At 42.3% G+C, this 23,527-nt stretch overlaps 1 protein-coding gene across 4 annotated transcripts in view; it reads left to right on the top strand.

The window, feature by feature from the left end:
- Window positions 1-23,527, top strand: part of ptprfa (protein tyrosine phosphatase receptor type Fa) — a 356,286-nt gene that overhangs the window by 199,638 nt on the left and 133,121 nt on the right. For all 4 annotated transcript variants that reach the window (XM_085246465.1, XM_085246467.1, XM_085246466.1 and 1 more), the window contains 3 exons: window positions 4,725-4,913; window positions 13,313-13,330; window positions 16,896-17,006. In XM_085246465.1, the coding sequence (XP_085102591.1) occupies window positions 4,725-4,913; window positions 13,313-13,330; window positions 16,896-17,006 (318 nt within the window). The remainder of the gene's footprint in view (window positions 1-4,724; window positions 4,914-13,312; window positions 13,331-16,895; window positions 17,007-23,527) is intronic.

The following is a 23,527-nucleotide window of genomic DNA, read 5'->3' as shown; positions in this document are numbered from 1 at the left end:
GTTCTTGTGGCGAGAGGTTCTGGTGCGAATGGACCGGAGCCTCCTGCCTGAGGGGAGCAGGTCAAACAGACTGTGTCCAGGGTGAGAAGGGTCAGCTGAGATCCGAGCTGCACGCTGCAGTGTCCTGGAGGTGTACAGGTCCTGCAGAGATGGGAGTCTGCAGCCAATCACCTTCTCAGCAGAGCGCACAACACGCTGCAGTCTCTGTTTGTCCCTGATAGTGGCTCCAGCGTACCACACGGTGATGGAGGAGGTGAGGATGGACTCGATGATTGCGGTGTAGAACTGCATCATCGTCCGTGTTGGCAGGTTGAATTTCTTCAGCTGCCTCAGGAAGTACATCCTCTGCTGGGCTTTCTTGATGACGGAGGTGATGGTGGGCTCCCACTTCAGGTCCTGGGTGATGGTGGTACCCAGGAAGCGGAATGAGTCCACAGAGGTGATGGGGGTGTCAGTCAGGATGATGGGGGGGAGTGGGGCTGTGTGCTTCCTGAAGTCCACAATAATCTCCACTGTCTTCTGGGCATTCAGCACCAGGTTGTTGTGGCTGCACCAAGACACCAGACGTTCAACCTCCCTCCTGTAGGCAGACTCGTCCCCGTCAGAGATGAGCCCAATGACGGTGGTGTCATCTGCGAACTTGATTAGCTTGACAGACTGGTGGGTGGAGGTGTCTTGGGAGGAGTGCAAAATCCATAACCAGCTTTGCTCTATTGTCATGGAAAATGTCAAAGATTCAGTTCTCTGTAGTCGTTAGCGGGAACAAAATCATCTGAGACAGGATGCTGTAGTGGTTACTCGGTTTCAGGCTGCATATTTCAGCTGTCTGATAAATAAATACAAAGCCTTTCCAAACTCTCTCAGCTTCCTGGGGAAACTGCGAATAACCTTCTACTGTTGTGTTCACATTAAATCTGTAGGAGAGTTGCCACTAATCGATGCAAATAGTGGCCGATATGCATCCGCTCGAGTTGAAAATATCTTAACCTCAGCAAAGAATTTACATGGTACTATGAGCTGGATTCTCCTGAGACCACCTTGTACCAGCCAGAAATGGAGGACAAGCTTATTGTCACCATTTGTGAGCAGCGGGAGCTGTTTGATTCTTTTAAATAGAGACTGGAGCAAAGGGCAGAGCTTTAAGAAAATAAAAGGCAGTGGGACTTCCTGGTAGGTTCTGAGAATCTGTTACTGTTGGATATTAAGGGAAGGTGCAAAAACATAAAAAAAAGGGGGGAGGGAGCCCTGGGGGCTGTAGTTATGCTTATATCATAAAGTGTGTAGTAAACTGTGTAGTTAGCAGCGAATGCATTTATGAGTGTATTGCACAATAATTTAAGTAAAATACTATGAATACATAGACACTACAAGAAGTGTAGCAGATATTTTGGAAAGTCTGTTAGTGATCATGTTTATTATCATATTATTGTTCACTGAAAAATCCTTCATGAGGCACCAAAATTGAGAGGTCTACTTCAATGAACTGTCTGAAGTGAAGCCTAGCAGGTGACTGGCAGCCAGAACCCTAAAAATACATAACTGTAGTTCTTAATATAATCTGAAAAGTAAGTTATAAAGATTGTAAAGATGAAATTTCCTACAGTTTTGACTTGGACCAGATTGTAACCATGTCTTTTTCTACTGTAAAGCTGGACATTTACCATATTTTTTATACATAAGGCGCATTAAGCAAAACAAAACAGTCAGATAAGTCAAACTTTACTCAGCTCCTTCTTGCTTCCTTCTCTTCTGTACCATTGATTCATTAATGCTGAATCCTCTGGCAGCTGCTCTATTCCCATGTTGTTGCAGTATATTAATGACTAACCTCGTATTGTGGATGGATTATCTCAGTTGTTCTCCTGATTGAAGTTTGGTCCGTTTACAGCATCCTGCCATACGATTGCATTTGTCTCTAACCATCAGGAACCCTCACGTTAACTTTTATCCAGTGGAAGAAAGTTAGCTTCATCCTCCAGCTTCACTGTTTATGCTAACATAGCTGTGTTTCTACCGATCACGTAGCACATCATTATATATCAGCTAGCCAAACTTCAGTAACCCTACAAACGTCACTGCTGTTTAGTTTTCTGTCTTCATTTATGTTGGAAGTGATAGCAGAGCTGTACGTTTGAATTTATTCAGAAACCTCTCAGTCAGAAGATGCTATATCATGTTTAGGTGGAAGCTAGCGAGCTAACTTCCTGCTAACTTCTAACTCCGTTAAATGTAATAAATTATTTTTTCATGGATTCCTGGATGTTAAACTTAATTGTTACACCTGGTAAAGCAGCAACGCTGATGATTTTATTAAAGATGAAAGAATTTAGGTTTTAACTCTCAGTGATGCTGCAGTGTTTGTTTGACTTTGGGACCTGAAAGTGACGGCGTTTAGGACCCAGATTACTCCGCAAGGCTCCTGAGTACGGCAGCCATAATGCTCAGACAATCCATCAAGCGGTGCGGCTTCGTAGCTTACAAAAGTCGTACTAATACTGAACCTTGTAGCCCGAAAAGACACGGTAACCATCTAGGATTGACTCACTTTGGAGCCAGCCCCAAGTGGCCACTAATGGAATTGCAGTTTTTGGTCCCTTTTGCATGGGCTCCATGTTTTGCTCCCCCCTGTTGCCAGCAGAAACCATGACAAATGCCTGGTCTCATTTGCTTTCTGTGTGGAGCAGAGAAGCTGTTTGTTGATGTTGAAAATCTTCCAGCAGCTTTGAGGCATCTTGGCTGTCACCTCTCTTTCGTTCCCTGGGGTTTTCATTTTATACGTGTCACCGCAGTATCTTTCCTTCCCTCCTCACAACTCATTCTAAGCTCTTTATTTTAGGCTGTCATGGCACAGTGAGCTCGTCAAAGTGTGAGCTAAAATGTTTGAAAAATCTGCATCGTGGTCTTTTAGAGTGTGACACAGGGTCTTCTCAGGGTAGTAGGCTTGCCATGCTACAAGGGTTTCAAGCTCAATACTAAGGAAAATACTCACTACTTGTTATCATGTCAAAAATTAAAGGGACTTTTTTAAAAATAAAAACTAGAACAGTACAAACAATATCAGTGACAACCATATTTTAAGTTGATTGATGTAGTGCACAATACATCAATGTAACTTTCAGGTTTATATCAAATATTTAAGATTTTCTAAAGTACTGACAAAAAATAGACAAACATATTGTGGGTATATAGTTTCAATTAGATAATGTAGCAGTAAGTGAGTATAATGTATACTGCAGAGGCTCACAGCAGGAACGTGATGTAAACTGATTCAACTTTATACATTTGGTCATTTATAATCTTGCATTGACCTGAACTTTTAACTTTTGACTTGTGCTTTTATTTGAATCTCTTCTGTGTGACTTTGAATTGAATGAAAACATGTAGTGAAACTTGAGGATGTTATTGAGAAGTTATCTTGGATTGCTGATCACAGAAACCATCCGAACCTCTGTGGAGAACAGCCAAAATGTAAAATGTTATATGCTGACAGGCACCAAGGAAATTATACTAATGTTAAATTAGATGTTAAATGTGTGCAGTGGTTTTTATTTGTGAACTAACTGAGGCAATCTAAATGACAAAGAAAAGATTTAAGTTTGTCTTAAGTGGCTGACAAATCGTAATGACCCTTCAGGCCTCGTATGTAGTGCCACCTCTCACTAGCTGCTCTGTACTTTGCTTCATGCTGAACTGTTGAAGAATAATGAAAAGAGCTGTACCAGAGTCGGTGCTTGTTAACCTGCTGTGTTGAAATGATTCCAGCTTTTTGCAGTTTCTATCGGCTCGCTGATGTAATTATCAGCTAAAGAAACTTCTTTTAGCTGGAGGTAATGTCTGTTTTGTATATTGTTTCATATCAATGTATATCAAAACTCTCCTGTTTGTAGAGCTTTGATGAATTTGTTCATGCTGTTTGCATATTTTTGTTACAACAAGAAGGTAATTGAAGTAATGGTTTCCTAATTGATTTGTGTATGTATACTGCTTCTTGCTATATGGAAGGATGGAGTATACATTGCTTGTTTCTTCCACTCAGCAACAGCAACTTCTATCAGCATGCCCTGCACTCTTGTGGGGTGAAAGATGTGCAATGCCTGATACTGAAATCAGAAAAAAATCCTTCAGGGTTTGATAGTTTTCTAGCTGAAGGTTCAAGCAAACTTCCAGAACCTTATTTTCTGTTATTTACCCATGAAATCGTTTTTATGTTGAAACATCTCTGCAATGCTGTTTTTAAGGAAAGATTACAGATTAGAAATCTAAATAATTGCGGTTTATTGTATGAGAAAAGCTCAAGTAGGTGTGTAAAACTGTCCTTCCTCGGAGGCACGGACAGAGGTGTGGAATGGGATTTTCAGCCTGTGATTTTATTACATTTGGTCTGTAATTTGGCAGGATTGTGATCTGACTGCATCGAGCGTGTCAGATTATGTGTGCTTGGTAGGAGCCTTTTTCTGTCACAATGCATTTTACCGGCAGTGAAATTGCATCGCCCTCGCTCTCGTTCGCACAGATCCATGACGAGGAATTCTGTGGTAGGATTAGTCATGCAGTGGCCCTGCCATACTTACATTAGAGCTGGATTTCACTGTGTTTGAATTTCACGGGGGGAAACCTTACAACCTGAAGGTTTGTGGAATGAGCAGAGAAAATCTGACAGAGCCAGGCTGAGACTCGTCTGTATCGTGTCCAGGAGTGCTGATGTGTGTTTGTCTGTCTTACAGAGGACCAGATACCACACGGCTTCCCCACCATAGACATGGGCCCCCAGCTGAAGGTTGTGGAAAGAACGCGTACGGCTACAATGCTGTGTGCAGCCAGCGGAAACCCCGATCCAGAGATCTACTGGTTCAAAGATTTCCTGCCTGTGGATATTAGTAGCAGCAATGGGCGCATTAAGCAGCTGCGATCAGGTAAAGCAATCATCTCAGTCGCTTCACACACAGATTTCTGTTAAGCAATGAGAGGCACAGGATTCTTCAGGCGTTAATCATTCATTTTTAATTAGTAGAAAACCTGTTGAAAAGGTGCAATCGTGAGAGTTTGAGGAGAATCCACATATCATAATAACACTGCACTGTCTGTGCAATACAATATTTATATGTATTGAATGAGAGTCCATTTATGTTTTCACCAACAAGAGGGATGTACTAAGGAGTGTCAGAGTTGTCAGTATCACGGCTCTCCCTTCATCTGGTTAGAGCATCGTACTAACTTGTATCGGCTATGCAGACGTGAAACGCACCAGATTTTTTTTGTACTCTTAAGTGCAACATATGAATTCATATGGAGTTAATAAAGTTACAGATAAATACAAATATGTTTACTCTGTGCTCTGTGCAGCTTCATATATATATATAATCTTTAAAAAAATAAATAAAATAATGGATATTCCAGCCCTATTTTAAGTGACGCAGAGGGGAAAACTGCTTCTCAGGCCTTCTGCTGTGACGCTTCAATTGCAAGTATTGTCTCGAGTAGATGCAATCAGTTCCAGCAGCCCCGTCGGAGCTGGAACATGATGCAGACTTTGAGATACTGACATAGTCTCAGAGGAACAAGCCTGAAGAAGGCAACATTCAGTTGCTCCATTTTTACAGAGGAAGAGTGAAACTGAAGCAGCAGCGAAAGTTGATGAACGCTGCTGTAAAACCAGTTATCTCTAACTGGGGTTTTAGGTTTGGTTGAGCGAGTATAAGCAAAGAAAGTCTGGCTGAGTAGTGGACCTCTCCGAGCCTGGGACTTCTCTGAGCCATTTAACAATTCCTTCAGATATTAGCACCCAGGCCTGTCAGTGTCATACTGTTAGTGTTGAACACAGTTTCTGTTTTACTGGATATACAGTGGGGCAAAAAAGTATTTAGTCAGCCACCGATTGTGCAAGTTCCCCCACCTAAAATGATGACAGAGGTCAGTAATTTGCACCAGAGGTACACTTCAACTGTGAGAGACAGAATGCGAAAAAAAAATCCATGAATCCACATGGTAGGATTTGTAAAGAATTTATTGGTAAATCAGGGTGGAAAATAAGTATTTGGTCAATAACAAAAATACAACTCAATACTTTGTAACATAACCTTTGTTGGCAATAACAGAGGTCAAACGTTTACTATAGGTCTTTACCAGGTTTGCACACACAGTAGCTGGTATTTTGGCCCATTCCTCCATGCAGATCTTCTCGAGAGCAGTGATGTTTTGGGGCTGTCGCCGAGCAACACGGACTTTCAACTCCCGCCACAGATTTTCTATGGGGTTGAGGTCTGGAGACTGGCTAGGCCACTCCAGGACTTTCAAATGCTTCTTACGGAGCCACTCCTTTGTTGCCCGGGCGGTGTGTTTTGGATCATTGTCATGTTGGAAGACCCAGCCTCGTTTCATCTTCAAAGTTCTCACTGATGGAAGGAGGTTTTGGCTCAAAATCTCACGATACATGGCCCCATTCATTCTGTCCTTAACACGGATCAGTCGTCCTGTCCCCTTGGCAGAAAAACAGCCCCATAGCATGATGTTTCCACCCCCATGCTTCACAGTAGGTATGGTGTTCTTGGGATGCAACTCAGTATTCTTCTTCCTCCAAACACGACGAGTTGAGTTTATACCAAAAAGTTCTACTTTGGTTTCATCTGACCACATGACATTCTCCCAATCCTCTGCTGTATCATCCATGTGCTCTCTGGCAAACTTCAGACGGGCCTGGACATGCACTGGCTTCAGCAGCGGAACACGTCTGGCACTGCGGGATTTGATTCCCTGCCGTTGTAGTGTGTTACTGATGGTGACCTTTGTTACTTTGGTCCCAGCTCTCTGCAGGTCATTCACCAGGTCCCCCCGTGTGGTTCTGGGATCTTTGCTCACCGTTCTCATGATCATTTTGACCCCACGGGATGAGATCTTGCGTGGAGCCCCAGATCGAGGGAGATTATCAGTGGTCTTGTATGTCTTCCATTTTCTGATGATTGCTCCCACAGTTGATTTTTTCACACCAAGCTGCTTGCCTATTGTAGATTCACTCTTCCCAGTCTGGTGCAGGTCTACAATACTTTTCCTGGTGTCCTTCGAAAGCTCTTTGGTCTTGGCCATGGCGGAGTTTGGAGTCTGACTGTTTGAGGCTGTGGACAGGTGTCTTTTATACAGATGATGAGTTCAAACAGGTGCCATTCATACAGGTAACGAGTGGGGGACAGAAAAGCTTCTTACAGAAGACGTTACAGGTCTGTGAGAGCCAGAGATTTTCCATGACCAAATACTTATTTTCCACCCTGATTTACCAATAAATTCTTTACAAATCCTACCATGTGGATTCATGGATTTTTTTTTCACATTCTGTCTCTCACAGTTGAAGTGTACCTCTGGTGCAAATTACTGACCTCTGTCATCATTTTAGGTGGGGGAACTTGCACAATCGGTGGCTGACTAAATACTTTTTTGCCCCACTGTAATAAGTCTCTTAATGGGATTTGGTTTGTGTTTACATGCATTTATAGACTCGTGACCATAGCACAGACGACTGATCACAAAAATGACATAAAAAATAACAACACTTAAGGTGAAGTGGTAAGCAACAACTGAAGTTGCTAAGAGTAAAGTACACATTAAGCAAATGATGGAGGCTAATGTTTCCTACTTTGAACAGAACCTCATAGATTCAGTAATTACCTGAGCAGCACCTGTGCAGGATTATTGGCGTGCCAAGAGTGCTTAAGACCCCACAGACGGTGATGAATGTTAAAGCACAGGCAGCCCTGTAAAGCAGCTCTGTGAGGAGGCTTCCAGCATCCAAAGAAGCAGATAGTGCATCTCATTCCACCAATCCGGGCTGAGCGGCTCACAGCAGAGCTGGATGGCTGAGTAACCGAGCCCTGCGCAACCTATCAGCTGCCCTTTCTGCTCACTTTCCGAGAGAAAATAGAAATGTTTGAGTCTTGCCAAAACTCGTAAGCACCTACGCATCGTTGGATCGGCTCTTCAGGTTCAAACATCCCTCCCAGCTTTGCAGCAGTGCTAAAAAGCCGATTTTGCATCTCAGCGGGCCCGGGGCCCCTCTTGAGGCTGATTGCATCTCAATACAGGCTGGAGACGAAAGGCTGAGAGACATGCTCTGGGACATCGCTGGCACTGAAGTTCACCCCCAGGATTTTCCCAAGTCACAGTCAGGGCCTCAGGTAGGGACAAAAAGGCCATATATTATTAACTGAACAGCACGGCAATTTGTTTTAATTTGGTTCATAGAGCCCCACTGTCACATGGAGTCCCTCTGCAGTCGAGCACAGATGGCTTCCTTTATTGGAAAAATCAGAGTTATCCAGTGGCACGCCAGCAAAGTGAAACAGATAAAGTCATTTGTTTCAGTAGCTTTCATTATAAAGAGGAGTGACTATATTAGTTCCTTTTAAATGCCTTTGATCCATTTAAAACTTTAATAGCTTCTTTCTTTTTCAATCTGAGGCCTTTGCTCTGTTTGAAGAAAAAAAACATAAAAATCTTCTGCATGGTTTTTTCCTGCCAATATTTCAATAAAAGATGTGAAACCAATGAGGGACAAAGTTTCAGGATGAGATCTGACTGTCCGGGGGGAACAATGAGACCCAGAGAAGAGGAGCGATGCGACAGCCCTGCAGTAAACGTGGGGTGCAACGTTCACCTCCGAGTCACCACAAACCTGCGACTCAGCTGAACACTGCTGCGAGTCACTGAAAACCTCTGAGACCACGTTTTGGAAATCAGAAAGAAATCAACTTTAATTTGTAGGTGAGACTTCACTAGCAAGGACCACAACCTTCCTACTTATTACTGATAATGTTGTTCTATAAATGAGAAGCAACACTCTCAGGGAGCGGCTGCTGCTTACGTAACACCTCAGTGGGGACTGAGCTTGATACAGGCAGGCGGGCTGGTTTATAGACGTCTTACAGGAAGGGTTTGAGGTGTGATCCTGCTCATGAAATCTGGAGATCCCACTTCAGTTATTTTTGCTGCCAGATGTTCTTAAACTGGTATTTCAGTCATGTAGAACTGAAGTTTAAAATGGTGAAGATACAGATTTGAAACCAAAAGAAATCCAAGCAAAGATTATCTGACTTTTTTTTCTTCGGATCGAGCTTACAGTACACAGAAAATCATTCTTCTGAATATTTCCAACTATTCCAGCCTCAGTCTGTGAGGTTCAACAAGAAGACAAATAAGATCAAACACCTGATAATCTTGTAATTCATCCAAATTCAGTGAAGACGCAATAATTCAGTGTGCAGTTGTTTGTTTTTGGTTAACCCCCAGAGACAGCAGTGACACCCCAAAGTGCCCACCTTTCTCAGAACCTTTCCCATCCCAGCGCCATCTTCTGTTCACACCAAACGTCCAATAAATTGTCCTTGTGGTGCAAAGAGCAGAGAAGTTTTAAAGTGAGTGATTTCTGAAAACACTAAAGACTGTCCTCTTCAAAATCTTTCTAACAAGAGGTGAAACTTCATGTTGAGAGTGACAGTGAGCACTGTGCATAGCAGTAGGTGTTCTCCAGGGAGGGGAGAATTATTTTCTGTCTTCCACTGTGATTCCTTCAATTCTGTGACTTTGAGTAATTAGGCATCAACAAGACAGCACCACCTTAGTTTAAAGACCTATAAAGAGTAAGGATCATGTCAGTGCAGCTGGATGGAGCTGTGAACACAGCAACACAGTAGTATCTGCTTGTCTAGCCAGCCTCAGGAGCAAGATGTAGTCTGATTTGTCTCCAGATTTTATGACTCTGTAATCGCCTGATCTGAGTCAGCGACCACCTCAACAGATAAAAATGTTGTGTAGTCTGAAAGCAGCATCATTGCTCCGCATTGAAACCGATAGATAACATCAATGTCAGCCCCTCTAACAGCCAGTCAGATGATATGTTTTTGCTTCATTCTGCTTGGAAAAGGAAACTGAAACAAAGCTGGAGGTTTTTACTTTACACAGTTTCATACAAGGACTCTGATGTTCTCAGCTGATATATGAAGATACAACTGCACTCACTCTTGGTGGACTCTACTTCGGAAACAAAATAATCCTTCCAATCCAAACATTGTGAAAATATAATAAAACCGTATTATTTTTCACAATGCTGCCCTGAATCTGTCATAACAGACTTCCTGCTGCAGTGGGATCCATCCAGCTGTCAGGCAGCTGTGAGAGGGAAGTCATGGCAGGTCTCGGTAATGTCCAGCCCCGCTTTCTGGAAGCTGCTGATGTCTCCTTCATCAGCTCACGGGGCCACACAGCTTCCAGGGCTCCTCTTCACCACCTGTATCTGACACTTTGTTTTCCTGTCAAAGCGGCCTGGTTTATTATCCAGATCAGGAGAATCTGCATAGTAACCATCCCTCTCTCTCGTCCGTTTGTTGCATATGACCTAATATGCTCAAATGGTTCCTTTTACTTACACCAGTAAATTACAGAATGAACAGCAGCAGGCTGAACAATTAACATTATGTAAATAGGAATTTGAGTGTTGTGTTTGAATAACAACAAGCTGTAATTGTAACTGAACTCTCCTTAACAGCGTCTTAACCGGCTTCAAGGGGTGAAGATGAGGTTCATGTAGCTGTTGACCCGAAATTTCATTCACCTACAATAACAGTTTGCTTAACTGCAGCTTATTAAAATCAATTATCTCCATTAAAAGAGGAACTGTTGGCAGCTGTCTGCTTCATTTGCTCTCTGCAGGCCAGAATCTTTCATGTTATTATTTAGAATTAAAGATGGTTTTAACAAAGTGGAAAGTCCACTCTTTGCAGATTCATGTGTGCATTTCTCAAACAGTTTAGTGTGCTCGTAGCCTTCTTATATGTCTGTGATGCAATAACGATGTTGACTATCAGACAGCTCCAGAGGCTATTATACGTATAATCATAGGCTGTATATAAAAGATGGACACTGCAGTTTTGGTACCATCTTGGCTTTAGACACGAGTGATCATTTCTGCTGTTCTGAGAAAGTGACTTGCCGATTGAAACATAGCGTTTTGCAAACTTTTTCTTTTAAATACGAAAGAAGTGTTTAGTGAGGTCATGGATCTAATGAGCAGTAGGGTCATTTTGTGTTTGGCCACTAGAAAGAATACAGATTATGTACTGGTTTCATTTTACAGACTCAACTATTACACCACAGAGTGAAAGGAGCGCATCGTTTGTATTTAACCAGGAGGGTTTGTGTGCTTCTTAAAAATAGAAATACTTAATCTCTCCTGAAATAAAGAGGACTGATACAACCTGGTGAAACCAAAATAACTCAGAACTCTTCAGGGTTGAATTATAGCCAGAAAGTGGAATAATTAGTCATCGGCAACCAAACTTTAAGCGAGGAATTATTGATTGAACCTTCACATTAAAACTGCTGAAACTGGCCTAAGCAGTCATTAGAAGTGTAGAGCTGTTAGTTATCAAGCTTTATGTTATCAGACAGTGACACACTTATTTACAGCCATGCATTTGTGATAATTAATACATTTGTTTAAGTGTACGTTATTATCTTTTATTAGCTATTGTATGAAAATACTATCTAAACTGAGCTAAAGGGGAGACACTAAAGAAGAACAGGATGAAAACAGATTTGAGGATGAAACCACTGAGCCAATTTCTGCTTTTGGAAGGGAATTTTGGAAATCTCTAAAAGCAAGAAACAAATCTAATTTTATGAATAAATTGCTCCATGGATCAGCCTCTGAAAAAATTCCTCTGTTAAAACTTCCAGAAAACAGAAGGAAACAAAAGTGTTGATTGGCGACTTCAAGTGGGAGGAAAAAGGCACTTTGAGAATGGAAATGGACGGGCTGACCCCTGAAACCCTACAAGCCACATTCATCTTATATATTCACATATACACTTTAAGCCAGGGGTGCCCAATCCCGGTCCTCGAGAGCTACCGTCCTGCAGCTTTTAGATGCATCCCTACTCCAACACAGCTGAATCAAATGGTTTGATTACCTCTTCAGCATGCCATCGTGTTTGGCAAAGGCCTGATAACAAGCCATTCATTTGATTCAGCTGTGTTGGAGTAGGGATGCATCTAAAAGCTGCAGGATAGTAGCTCTCGAGGACTGGGATTGGGCAGCCCTGCTTTAAGCACTGCCTCTTATCCATAGACACTTATTTTGGAATCACTAATTAACACAACAGGATGTCTTTGTACTGTGGTAGTTAGCCAGGATACCTGGAGGACACATATGCAGGTACAGGTAGAATATGCAAAAGCCATGCAGAGAAGCATCTGCTATCAGGTCATAGCGGCAAAATTCTAAAGTAAAATTTTCATTCACCTGTGAGGGAAGCAAAACTGTCTCAAAGGCAGAGAGGAAAGTACAAAAAATCTACATTTTCACCACCATGTCTCCCTTTAATTAACAACATTTCTTTATAAAAGAAGACGATCTTAATCTTTGTCTCTTGTCATTATATCTGCCTTGACTGTTTAAAACACAACATTTAATGTGTAGAAACTAATGTCAGAAGCATCCATACTGGGAGAAACAAACCTCAGATCATGAACGCTGCACAGACAAAACATTGATGAGCATTTAGATGACCCAAATAAAGTGACAAGTGCTACAAAAATACATCTGTAGTATGCTAATGCACTGTGCTAATTATGAAGCTAGTACAGTTCTCAGCCACTGAGGCAGCAACGTAAGAGCACATTTCAGGACGCATGACGGTTTCTGTGCATTGCATCAGAGGGAGAGCAGGCTGTGTTCTGCAGGAGAACATGAAAAAGCACCGCGAAGCAGGCCTGTTGTTGGTGAATGAGGGTCAAGTGTTTGACAGCTTGGTGCTTTCAGGGAAAAAGCAGGTGTGGGGTTTTATGATGAGTAGCTTTATGATCACAACAGGAAGCCAGCTCTGTGGCGCAAGTAGCCAGGTGTGCAACTCAAATAAGTACCGTGTTACAGTAAATAAGTAGATGCACAAATGACAGTCTGCCAGTCGGAGCTGTGTGAAGATGCATTACTGAAACTGTTTGTGCTTTCCAGATCTCGTGGGGAAAATAAATCACGTGTCTAGTGAAGAAAATGGTTTTCACTCAGAAAACATTTTCCACAGTTGTCATTTATGAAATTGGTTTTGGTTGAAAATAAACATTCAGTTTATTTCTCCCTCTGTGCCAACACTTGAACTTGTTCAGCGCTGAATAATATCAGAACTATTTACAGAGATGATGTTTTTTGAGTAGGGAGAGCCTAGCTTCCTCTTACCTGTTTGCTCTCCTGCCTTCTTGTCTTTCTGCTTCACTTCTGCTCTTTATACTAATGCTTATCTTTAATCTTATTTGCATTCAAATTACCTCACAGGTGGTACACCAATAAGAGGTAAGAATGCTGGCTACAGAAAAACATCTACTCATCCTCCCTTTCTCCTTCATCGCCTTCATCCTTCTCTCCACCTCGGTGTGTCCCCATTTCCAGCCCTCTGTCCTTTTGCCTGTTCCAACACTTTCTTTGCCTTCAGCACATAACCGTGCACAGGTGTGTATGGTCTTGAAAGAGGCGGGTAAAAAGTTTTCCAATTCAGAAAACCAGGGTAAATAATGCCTGTCTGCGGAGCTTCATGAGTACTTATTTTGGTTGAAGTCTCGCAGCTGAACAGTGTTGAGTTTGCAGGTTGTATAAAACAGAGTTGGACATTTTTTTTATCAAATGCAAAATAATGCCTTTTTGATATAATATGCAATCGTTTGTATTTTGCTGCTACTTACTATACACATGCAAGAAGGAAGAGTGCACCTTCAGAATGAGAATGCAGCACTGAAGACAAACTGCAGCTGCTTTCTATCAAACAGCTGTTTTACTCCATTTTCATGGTGTGGAAGGAAGGACAGCGGCGTGCAGAGGACTCACTAAAATCTAGACTCATATTTTAAAGAGTGCCTAACAATTATTATTTACCCTCCAAAATAAATGAAGAATTGGACGCGAAGTGTCTCAAAAGGAGCTGTTTAAAGTTCTGTGTCTCTTTTTCATTCTGTCAGCATGAAAGCACAACACTTTGTGTCAATCAGCATGAATTTTCTAATGATTTCTCCCCACTGGAGTGAGTCTGTGCTCACACTGATTACCAGGCTGGATCTCATCCAGGAGGTATTGTACTCAGATGCCCAAATCTTAGCGAGCCCTTTCGATGTGTAAGAGCAGTGCTGTACTCGGAGGTCTTCACCCTCTCTCTGACAAACAGAAAGACGCCGTTTTCTTCATCTGCTCTTCCTTCGGTGACTACCCACCGCTCATGGCCACAAATCAGGGTGGTAAAGCAGACCGAATGGTCAGTTGGTAGCATCGCTTTAACCATCTCTTTACCCCAGCCGACTGGTACAATCTTTGCAGTCATGCGGTGAATCTGCCTTGAAATGTAATAAATCAGATAAGCTTCAGATTGGATCGGCCCGTTCCTAGAACATTTCGCTCTTACATGGTTCCCACTCATACATGCTACATACGCAGTCATACACGGCTCGAGGTGTGAAGGTAAAGGAAGTTCTGGTAGAGAACAACATTCTGTTCAGGGCTTCAGACGTTTCTATGTGTGACAAGACACCCTCTCCTGCCGCACCCGTCAGCCTTTTTGGTGCCAAGAGGCCAAAGCAAACATCCATCAGCTCAGGAGAGAGTGACGCACTTTCTCCTGAAATGCTGCTTCCTTCAGGAGGTGCAGAATGTCCAATGAGACAAACAGTCATCGCTAAAATGGAAATAGAGAATGATTCAATCTTCAGCAACGTGACGTATCGCTCCTCAGTCGCCTGGACACTCTTTGGGAGAAACTTTAGAAAGTAGAGCTCTTAATCAGTATTTTGACCCAAGGATTTCTGATGTGTACATGTACTGTGTGTGTGTGCGTGTGTGCGTGTGTGTGTGCGTGTGTGTGTGTGCGTGTGTGTGTGTGCGTGTGTGTGCGTGCGTGTGTGTGTGTGCGTGTGTGTGCGTGTGTGTGTGTGTGTGTGTGCGTGCGTGTGTGTGATGGAGAGAACGAGAGAGAGTGGGAGATTGTTTGAGGACATTCATCGCTGCACAGTGTCCTTGCATCCCAGATGAAGGTTGTTCCTCCTCCATCTCTGGGCTCACTGTCTGCACCAGATCCACCCGGGATGCTGCCACACATGTTTTCTTTTCTTAAACCGGCTTCACACACCCATCCCATGTTGCATTTCAGGATTGTATTCTGAAATATGTACATTTTTATTTCTCATAGTTTTTACTGTGCGCTGCTACACTGCATGATGTATGTCACGGTCAGCACATAAAACCACATTATTACTAAACACATGTTGCTTCTTTCTCAAAGCTAACCTCAGCAATGACAGCTCATTTTACATGTTTCTAAATGCTATGAAATTGCAAAAGAAGCTTTTTGGTGTGATTGGATGTAGATCACCATGTCAGGTATGTATTGTGTGTTTATATAGCAGTGATCGGTGGAGGTTAGTTTAGTTACTGAAGGCTTTGAACAGTCGGGGGTTTCATGCATTAACATTTTAACATCTGAAAATGACAAGCTGTTGAATCCCTGGGACACTTTCAGCAATTAGGCCAAAGTCTTCTGTTTCACTTGTTTCTGTTCAACAATTTGAAAGTGTTTTGACTGACAGTCAGAATAAACAGCTCAGATTGCTTCTTGGGAATCCTGTAGTGCAGCAGTCAATTTTGAAATGGTGTTGCCAGAAAAACAGGAAATTACATTTCATGGCCGATTGTGTTTAGCAGCACATCGCCTATTTAGACTTTCAAACAAATGTCTTCAATTCCCATCCATTTGAACAAAAGCAGTTTCATTAAATGGAATCTGTTCTGTTCATTTCCAGGTCCAGGTTTGTATTGTAGAGCTCAGCTAATGTTGCTTTGCGTGATTCAGATCTCACAATATTCCTTTTTTGATCTTAAATTGGCCGCTCAGTTTATTCTCATTCAGAAAAAAAACGTTTTTGTTCCAAACTTGGATGTTTAACATCCAAGTTTGGAACAGCACATCTGTGACAGAAAATAAGGAACATCAGAACAGGCTCCCTTTAAAAAAGAATCACATTTACATGGTTGTGTCTCTACAAGACATTTTAGCTATACTGTTGACAGCGACAGCTGTGCCAGTGCATTTCTATCCCAGGGTGTCGAATGCTGCTTTTCTGTCTGATGTTGCAAAGATACACTGAAGGAGTTCTTGTCTTTCAAAGCCATCAAAGAAGAATGAGAGGTTCAAGAATAACAGTCATTTTCATAAATTTACAAAAACAACTTTACAAAACTTTACTAAAAAACGTTTCTTGTACTTAGAACTACTTTTCCCCAACATACCCCTCATATGGGGGGACTACAGTTTGTTTGTTACATGTTCATGTTTTGCTTTGCTGACATAGAAAACTGTAGATTTTAAAGTATCTATTTTTAATGAATTTATCTGATAAATAATGTGGTTTGCTTTTGTGGTTAATTGTGCAGATAGAACATCCAATATTCATCTTCAGTAAAATGTAGCCTGCAGAAACCAAGAGGTTATCTTATGGTTTAAATATGAAGCCCTGCAAAGACTTCATACAAGTTGGGAGTGAAAGACGTGTTGTCATAAACCTGATGTGTCGCAGAACGGCTACCATAGCTGTGCATATCTTGACAAATGTCAGTATTTGAAACCCTAGAATGAGAAAATGCTGGAAAGCCTGAGTCAGCACAATAACAGCTAATTGTTAAAGTTGTCATAAATAATAAGATCAAATGATACGACTTGAAGAAAACTTGTTAGTTAGTTGTATAGATTTGGATTCAGATTTCTGCTCAGCCAAGTTAAGGGGAGCTTTCCGTTTGGACGATCAGGCTAACAGTGTGTCTGTGTGTCTCCACGTGTGTGTGGTGCAGATCTTAACTGTGACATTTTAACCTCCCTCCCCAGGAGCGCTTCAGATTGAAAACAGCGAGGAGTCGGACCAGGGCAAATATGAGTGTGTGGCTGTCAACAGCGCCGGGACTCGTTATTCGGCTCCAGCTAACCTTTATGTTCGAGGTAAGCTCCCTCTTGACCTCGGCCGCCCCCCTCCCTGCTGCCGTTCGGGTCACCGCCTGCAGCAGAAACGGTGCTCTCTCGTCACCTCCAGCTCTGCCTCCTGAATGCTAACAGGAAAACTGCCTCTCCGGATGTGACTGCAGCGAAAATCACACCTCCAGCCTCACACTGTCATTTCCTGATCTTTCTGCCTCTCTGTCTCGTCTCTGTCTCCTGGGTGCTGATTTATGTATTTTGCTCCTCTGCTCTGTTGTTACTTTGCTTGACCTGCCTAACCTCACAGTGACCTGGGGGGATGTTTTGACTCGTCAGGGGTGAAAGAGAGTTTGGCTGCGGTTCTGCCTTTTAGTTTTGGGGCAGTGGAGGTTTTACGTGTGGGGTCTTGCCTCCAAAGGGAAGCTGACACCTTCACGTCGCAAATGGGGAAAAAGTGGAGAGGAAATCCCCTCCATGCAGTTGGCTGGATGTAAAGCAGCAAAGCCAGCAGGGTGAAAGGAAGCCTCAGGCTTTCTCTCAAGTCTCGTCAACAAACAACTCAATTAGCCTCAGCCAGTATCAGGTTCTCAAAGGCAATTTTCAAAGCATGCTGTTGATTCATTTCTCCTTTTAATCTCGTTTTTGTTTGACAGCTCTCTTTGATGCAGTCGGACTTAAAATCATTTGAAAGCTTCTGCATAATAAATACAGCTGTTACCAAATCTTTAGTGCTGTTTAACTGGAGCTGTTGTATCGTGTTTTCGATCATGTCGAGCATTGCTTCTTAAACCGTTGCCCCACAATCTATTTTCCCCCAGTGTGTCAAACAAAGACAGGCAGAGATGTTTGATTTTTCCCTCACACGTTCATCTCTGATCACACAGCTAATGTGTGAAATTCGTTCTTTGATTCATTCCACCTGCACAAGAAGGGAGGAGATACCTGCAATGACCCTGTGTCCTGCCAACAAGCCTACATGCCACTGGAGTCAGTGGGTAAGATTCGGGCCCAGTTTCAGCACTTAAATTACCGCATCCAGCACAGAACTACAAACAGGAGCTTGGATTTTAGCTGCTTGTTACGTCTGGCATTATTAGCCATTTCTGGATCTACATGCTCCTTTAATTTCAAACAAGCATCAGGGTACCACTGAGAGTTAAAAACAGTCCAAATTCTTCCAGTGCTGTTCTCCAAGGTGGTAAAAGAACATTCTTCCATGGAAAAGAGGATTAGAAGGTAGCAGAAAGGTAGCTCGCTAGCTGACACCCAAAGATGACATGCTCTGTTCTGATGGTAGAATAATGCCCGATTTCAAGCATTAAGTTGCAGCGTTCAGCTCAAGAAACATGCAAATGACAGACTTTAGAAGCAGCAGCTTTGATTTTATGCACCTGTTGTCTGACGTCATGACCCAGTTCACACAACTCAATGAAATACCAGCAATGTTAGTGAAGCTGACAGTACAGACAGGTCCTTCTCAGTCTGAGAACAAGGACTCTGTTTATACAGTGAGGTCATACTGTGGAGATGTTTTCTATATTCAACATAAGCAGGAAGAATTCTCACAGGAAGCAATGAGATCCCCACGGCACAGATCTGCTGCAGAAACCCTGAAACTTTACTCGTTTAACGACTTCTTGCAGGTTAGTTCAGGCCAAAGTGGTTCAACAAGTCCATAGCAGGACAAAGCAACATGTAATGAGATCAAACAAGTACAGATAAACAGATTCAAATAGTTTTTAAAGGAGCAAAGACGGGTTTTGAGTTTCAAGTTCTCAACATTTCCGGCTGTTCTCAGTTCCTCCACTTCGACTGCTCCAGCAGCTCGGGGCATAAAAGCTAAAAGCTGCCTCCCCATGTGTCCTTTACTTTGGAAAAACTAGCAGATTTGTGCTGGAGGACCTGAGGGTCTTTGCTAGTTCATACACTGTCAGCATGTCAGACATATATAGTGGAGCAAGACAATGAAGTGCTTTAAAAACAAGTAAAAGAAATGCAGTCAATAAGGTCACTGACAGAAGGCCACTGCAGGGACTTCAGAGCTGCTGTAATATGTTTTCTCTCCTTCTGGCCCTCGTAGGCACTCGGCTGTAGGATTCTGGATTAGTTGGAGATGATTTATAACAATTTCAGGTAGACTAGATAGAAAGGTTTTGCAGAAGTCAAGCTTGTTGAGTAATTAGTGACAAAGTATTGACATTTAAGAGAAAAAAAAACAGATTTTCTGCCCTTTCATGTTAAGATAACTCCTGTATACACCACACTGAGCTTGCTTGGATATTATAAAGTGAACACATCATAGCAGGTGTAGGATGCTGAAGGTCATAGTCCAACAGGAAAACAATAAGGGTGCAGATGTTGCAGAAAAAGATGGAAATCAACTCCCTGCCAAAATGTTATTTTTACTATGTGGATATACTAATAGAGCAGACTCTGGTCATTTAATGGATGAATTCAAGTTGTAAAGTTGTGTCCTGTGTTCAATCAAAATCAGTAGCAGCTGGTTTTCGTGGGATTTATGCATGTAAACATTTCTACTTTGATACAAAAGTTTACCAAGGAAATATCCCGCGAGCCAGGACGGATCCTTTCTTCTGTGTTGATCATAGCCGATTCTGACTGTATCTGAAGTCCAACAGAAACCGAGGCTCATCAGATCAGCAACACTTCCAGCCTCTGTTGTTCAGTCTGGTGAGGCTGAGTCCTGCAGGCTTCCTGACAGGAGTTGCACCTGGTGTCATCTTCTGCAGTTTCACTTTCTTTGGCAGGAAACGTTTCGAGGGAAAACCTTTTTTAAAATGTATTGTGAGGTTTAGGTTAAGTATGTGGTGCTTTTCCAGTATTCTTCAATGAAACTGCAGAGCGAAAACAGCAGGAGTGACGATCCTGATGCAGCGTTAATGAAAATGGTACAGAAACAATACTAACACGGGAAAACAAAGCAACGCAAAAATGGGCAAAAGACGTGATAGAGCATGTGACTGTAAGTTTAAAAGCACATTCATTCATTTTGAAATACACTTGAACTTATAGCCAAATTTGCCCCATTGTGTGTGTGTGTGTGTGTGTGTGTGTGTGTGTGTGTGTGTGTGTGTGTGTGTGTGTGTGTGTGTGTGCCTTTCTTGAAAGTACATATGTGTGAACAGATGTACATTTTTTATCTACTTAACATGGCATGTGCATCATTTTCCAAATAACAGATCGTAGCACAGCACTCAGAATAACATAAAAAACTTGCCTTTGGGAACTAAAGAGAACTGTCAGTTAACCATCTCGGTCGTGAAGAAAGTTCAGGCATAGTTTTGAGGACACTTTGTTTGTTTCCACATAAATGTACATATTTGATGTCATTTTACAAGACGCATCCTCCACTGAGCCACCAACAGGAACCGCAGCCAACAAAGTGAGAACATAAAGCATGTGACTTGTTCTGTTTCTGCTTCTCTTTTCAAGGTTCCTGCCTGTGTTGATTTAACCTGTAACCTCTCTAGGTGTGCCAGTATTTGCGTTTCCATTTTCATCTCACACTGTGGCTTCTGAGCAATCACTGCAACATATGTCACAGATATGTTGCCAGTGTGTCTGTCTTCCTTCCCCACCAGTGTCTGTCTTCATCTCTTTTTAGTTTCTTTCTCTATATTTGTCGCTCTGGTCTCGTTTCCACTCAGGTGTCAGTCATATACTTTGACCGTATATGTTACTTCTCATGTCTCAATGCTTATCCTCCTATCTGCACATGAAGACAGCTGCATTTTATTGTTTAACATGCTTTGTTTTCACTTCTTCTTCTGATGGACGTGAGAGACTATTTTGGGAGTGAATGTGTGTCACTATTTAGTCCACGTTTTAAGACATTACTTGGAAAGCACAGGAAGTTCTTTGGTCCATTTAGCTTTTAAATATTTCTTTAACTTAAACATTGCAGATCAACTGGCTTTAGTGTCCTAAAGATGCACTTTAACATAACCATACGATTGATGGGGTCTAATAATATTTTAGTGCCTATATAGAGAAAATTGGATAAAAATGCAAAGAGTAATTCATATTTACTGAAGGTTCACTAACTTTTGTTGAGCTTTCAAAGCTGTAAAAATAGGGAAGAAATTAAAAGCCTTCATTTAGTATTAAGTTTGCAGTTCCACAGACGTGTGATCCTGTCATTTGTGGGTTATAGACTGACAGTTGAGGTTTTTTTGTTTTTGTTTTTACAATATTTTCTTTCCAGTAAGCTGTGGCACTAATGGATGGCAAGTCTTACATCAGCAGCATCTCAAAACCTCTAAATTCATTAACTTACTGGAAAAGCCTCGTTATTAAGTTGCCTAAAAATGTGTAAGTCAATGCAGCTTATGTAAAGCTTATAAAATATACAGAAAATACAGTTGGTTCTTAAGACAGTGACACAAGTAAAGTTCAAATGAAACTATCATGCTGCAAGTGCAGACTCTCAGCTTTATTTCAAGGGGTTGAAACCAATGAACCACCAAACAACTGGTCATTGTGCAAATTCACATAATGAGGAATAAAATGTTTCTGTTTAATAGTTTGTCCAGAATCTTTTGCAGGAAGCGCCTCCCTGAAACCACAGCTCTCTTTATGACTCTTTGATTCCAGACTTTTCTGCAGCTCTTTTCTTCGGCAGCCTTCGACTGACAGTCAGCCACTTTACCTCTAAAAACTTCTGGGTTTGTTTTTCAAGCATGTTTTGGGTCATTACGTACGTTCCCATCTGCTCCGTCTTGTCAATCCTGCAGAAATATGCTGATTCTGAGCAGAAGGCGTGTCGCCCAATTCAGAATTCACACTTCTGTCATATGTCACATCATCAGTAAACAGCAGTGACTCAGTGCCACTGAAAGTCAAACATGCCCTGACTTCGTACTGTCTTCAGCATGTTTTTAGTCAGTGATCATGAGTCTATAAGTTTCTCTCTTGGAATTTTGTTACAGACTGATCTGAAATTTTCACAGCGTGGTGAACTTGTGGATAATGCTGTTCCTACCTCCTGATAGTGTTTCTCTACCATCACAAGGATCCTGTGATCACTCAGAACGGTTGAGTTGAAATTATTTCCAAACTTTGCACCTGTTGAACAGATGAAGGAAATACTGATACTGTAGCATGGAGGAGGAGTCGAGCATGATGATAACAGACAGACTGGTCCCTCGTGATAAAGGGAGAGCCATTGATTTACTGGTTGATCTACTAACCCTAACCCTTACTGCCTACTGTGGAACTGTGGATAGTGACCAAAAGAATTGGACTGCCGATCCTTGCAGTAGAAATGAGCTTCCTCCAGACATTCTCTTAGTTTACTCCATGGACCTTTCAGGAGAGGCCGCAGTAAAGGCACTGCTTTCAGACATATGACCAGCACCTCCTAGATGAGGGGTTTCTGACACACCTGGGGCAGACACAGTGCAATTCCCCCCAGAAAAGCTTAAGGCGGTGCCTAGGGGGAGGGAGGTTTGAGCATCTCTACTTACTTCATCCTGGCAGCCCGCGGTAAATCAATGTGAAGATGAATACCCTCAAATCAAAGCTGAGAGTTTGCACTTTAGGCTCATATTTACTATATAACTGTAAAAATATCAATGATTGTGTCAATGTCCAAATATGGATCCACCCAACTGGGTAAAATTCAAAGTTTTTTCCCACGTACACTGACAATAAAGGGCTATTCTATTCTATTCTATTCTATTCTCAGTGCTCCCGGTATCTGCTCTGTCTGTGGGTGAGAGTAACATTCACAGGTTCAGAGGGTTTAGCAGATTTACAACTCTGTTACTACAGTTTTTTAATCAATGTTTATCTTTTCATCAGCCAGTGGGTAAAAAGTGTCCTTTGAATTCGGTGTTAGCTAATCCGAAGCGCCTCCATACAAATGAATCTGCTCTAAGTACGGACTGGGTTCATGGTAGAATAATTTCCAAGGTGAGTGTTGGATTAATCCTGTTAGGGCAGCATGTTTATGTGCTCATTGATTTCAGGGTGCTGTGTGGCTGAGCTCCCCCCACAGTCAATGAGCAGAATAAATGTGAGCGGTAACACAACGTCTGCTTTGTGTGCCTAATGAAGTCTGGTTGTCAGCAAGCCTCCACCTCCTTAATGCTGTCTTAATTCACAGGCTGTGGAGGGCTCAGCTGCTGCAGCAGTGTTAAAGACAGGGAAGGGAAAGTGTGTGTGTGACTGGGGGGTCGGGGGGGTCCTTACTGTGAGATCTCCCTGTGTGCCTTATTCTTGTTACGTTAGAGTGTATCTTTCATTGTGTGCATGGTGGGTTTGCGTTGGGTTGTTACATGCCGTGTGTGTGTGTGCGTGTGTGTGTGCGTGTGCGTGTGCGTGTGCGTGTGCGTGTGTGTGTGTGTGTGTGTGTGTGTGTGTGTGCGTGTGTGCGTGCGTGCGTGCGTGTGTGTGTGTGTGCGTGTGTGTGTGTGTGTGTGTGTGTGTGTGTGTGCCACTGATGTGTACAGGCTGTTTTTCACTCATTAACGGATAAGCAGATATTTGCCTGTTTTACTCTCTCTGTTTCTCCTTGTCTTCTT

This window comes from Mchenga conophoros, linkage group LG15 (assembly GCF_057382185.1).
Source record: "Mchenga conophoros isolate Kocher_MC1m ecotype Shallow Benthic linkage group LG15, M_conophoros_male_GT1.1, whole genome shotgun sequence".
Classification (NCBI taxonomy): domain Eukaryota; kingdom Metazoa; phylum Chordata; class Actinopteri; order Cichliformes; family Cichlidae; genus Mchenga; species Mchenga conophoros.
This window is presented reverse-complemented; position numbering and strand designations above follow the sequence as displayed.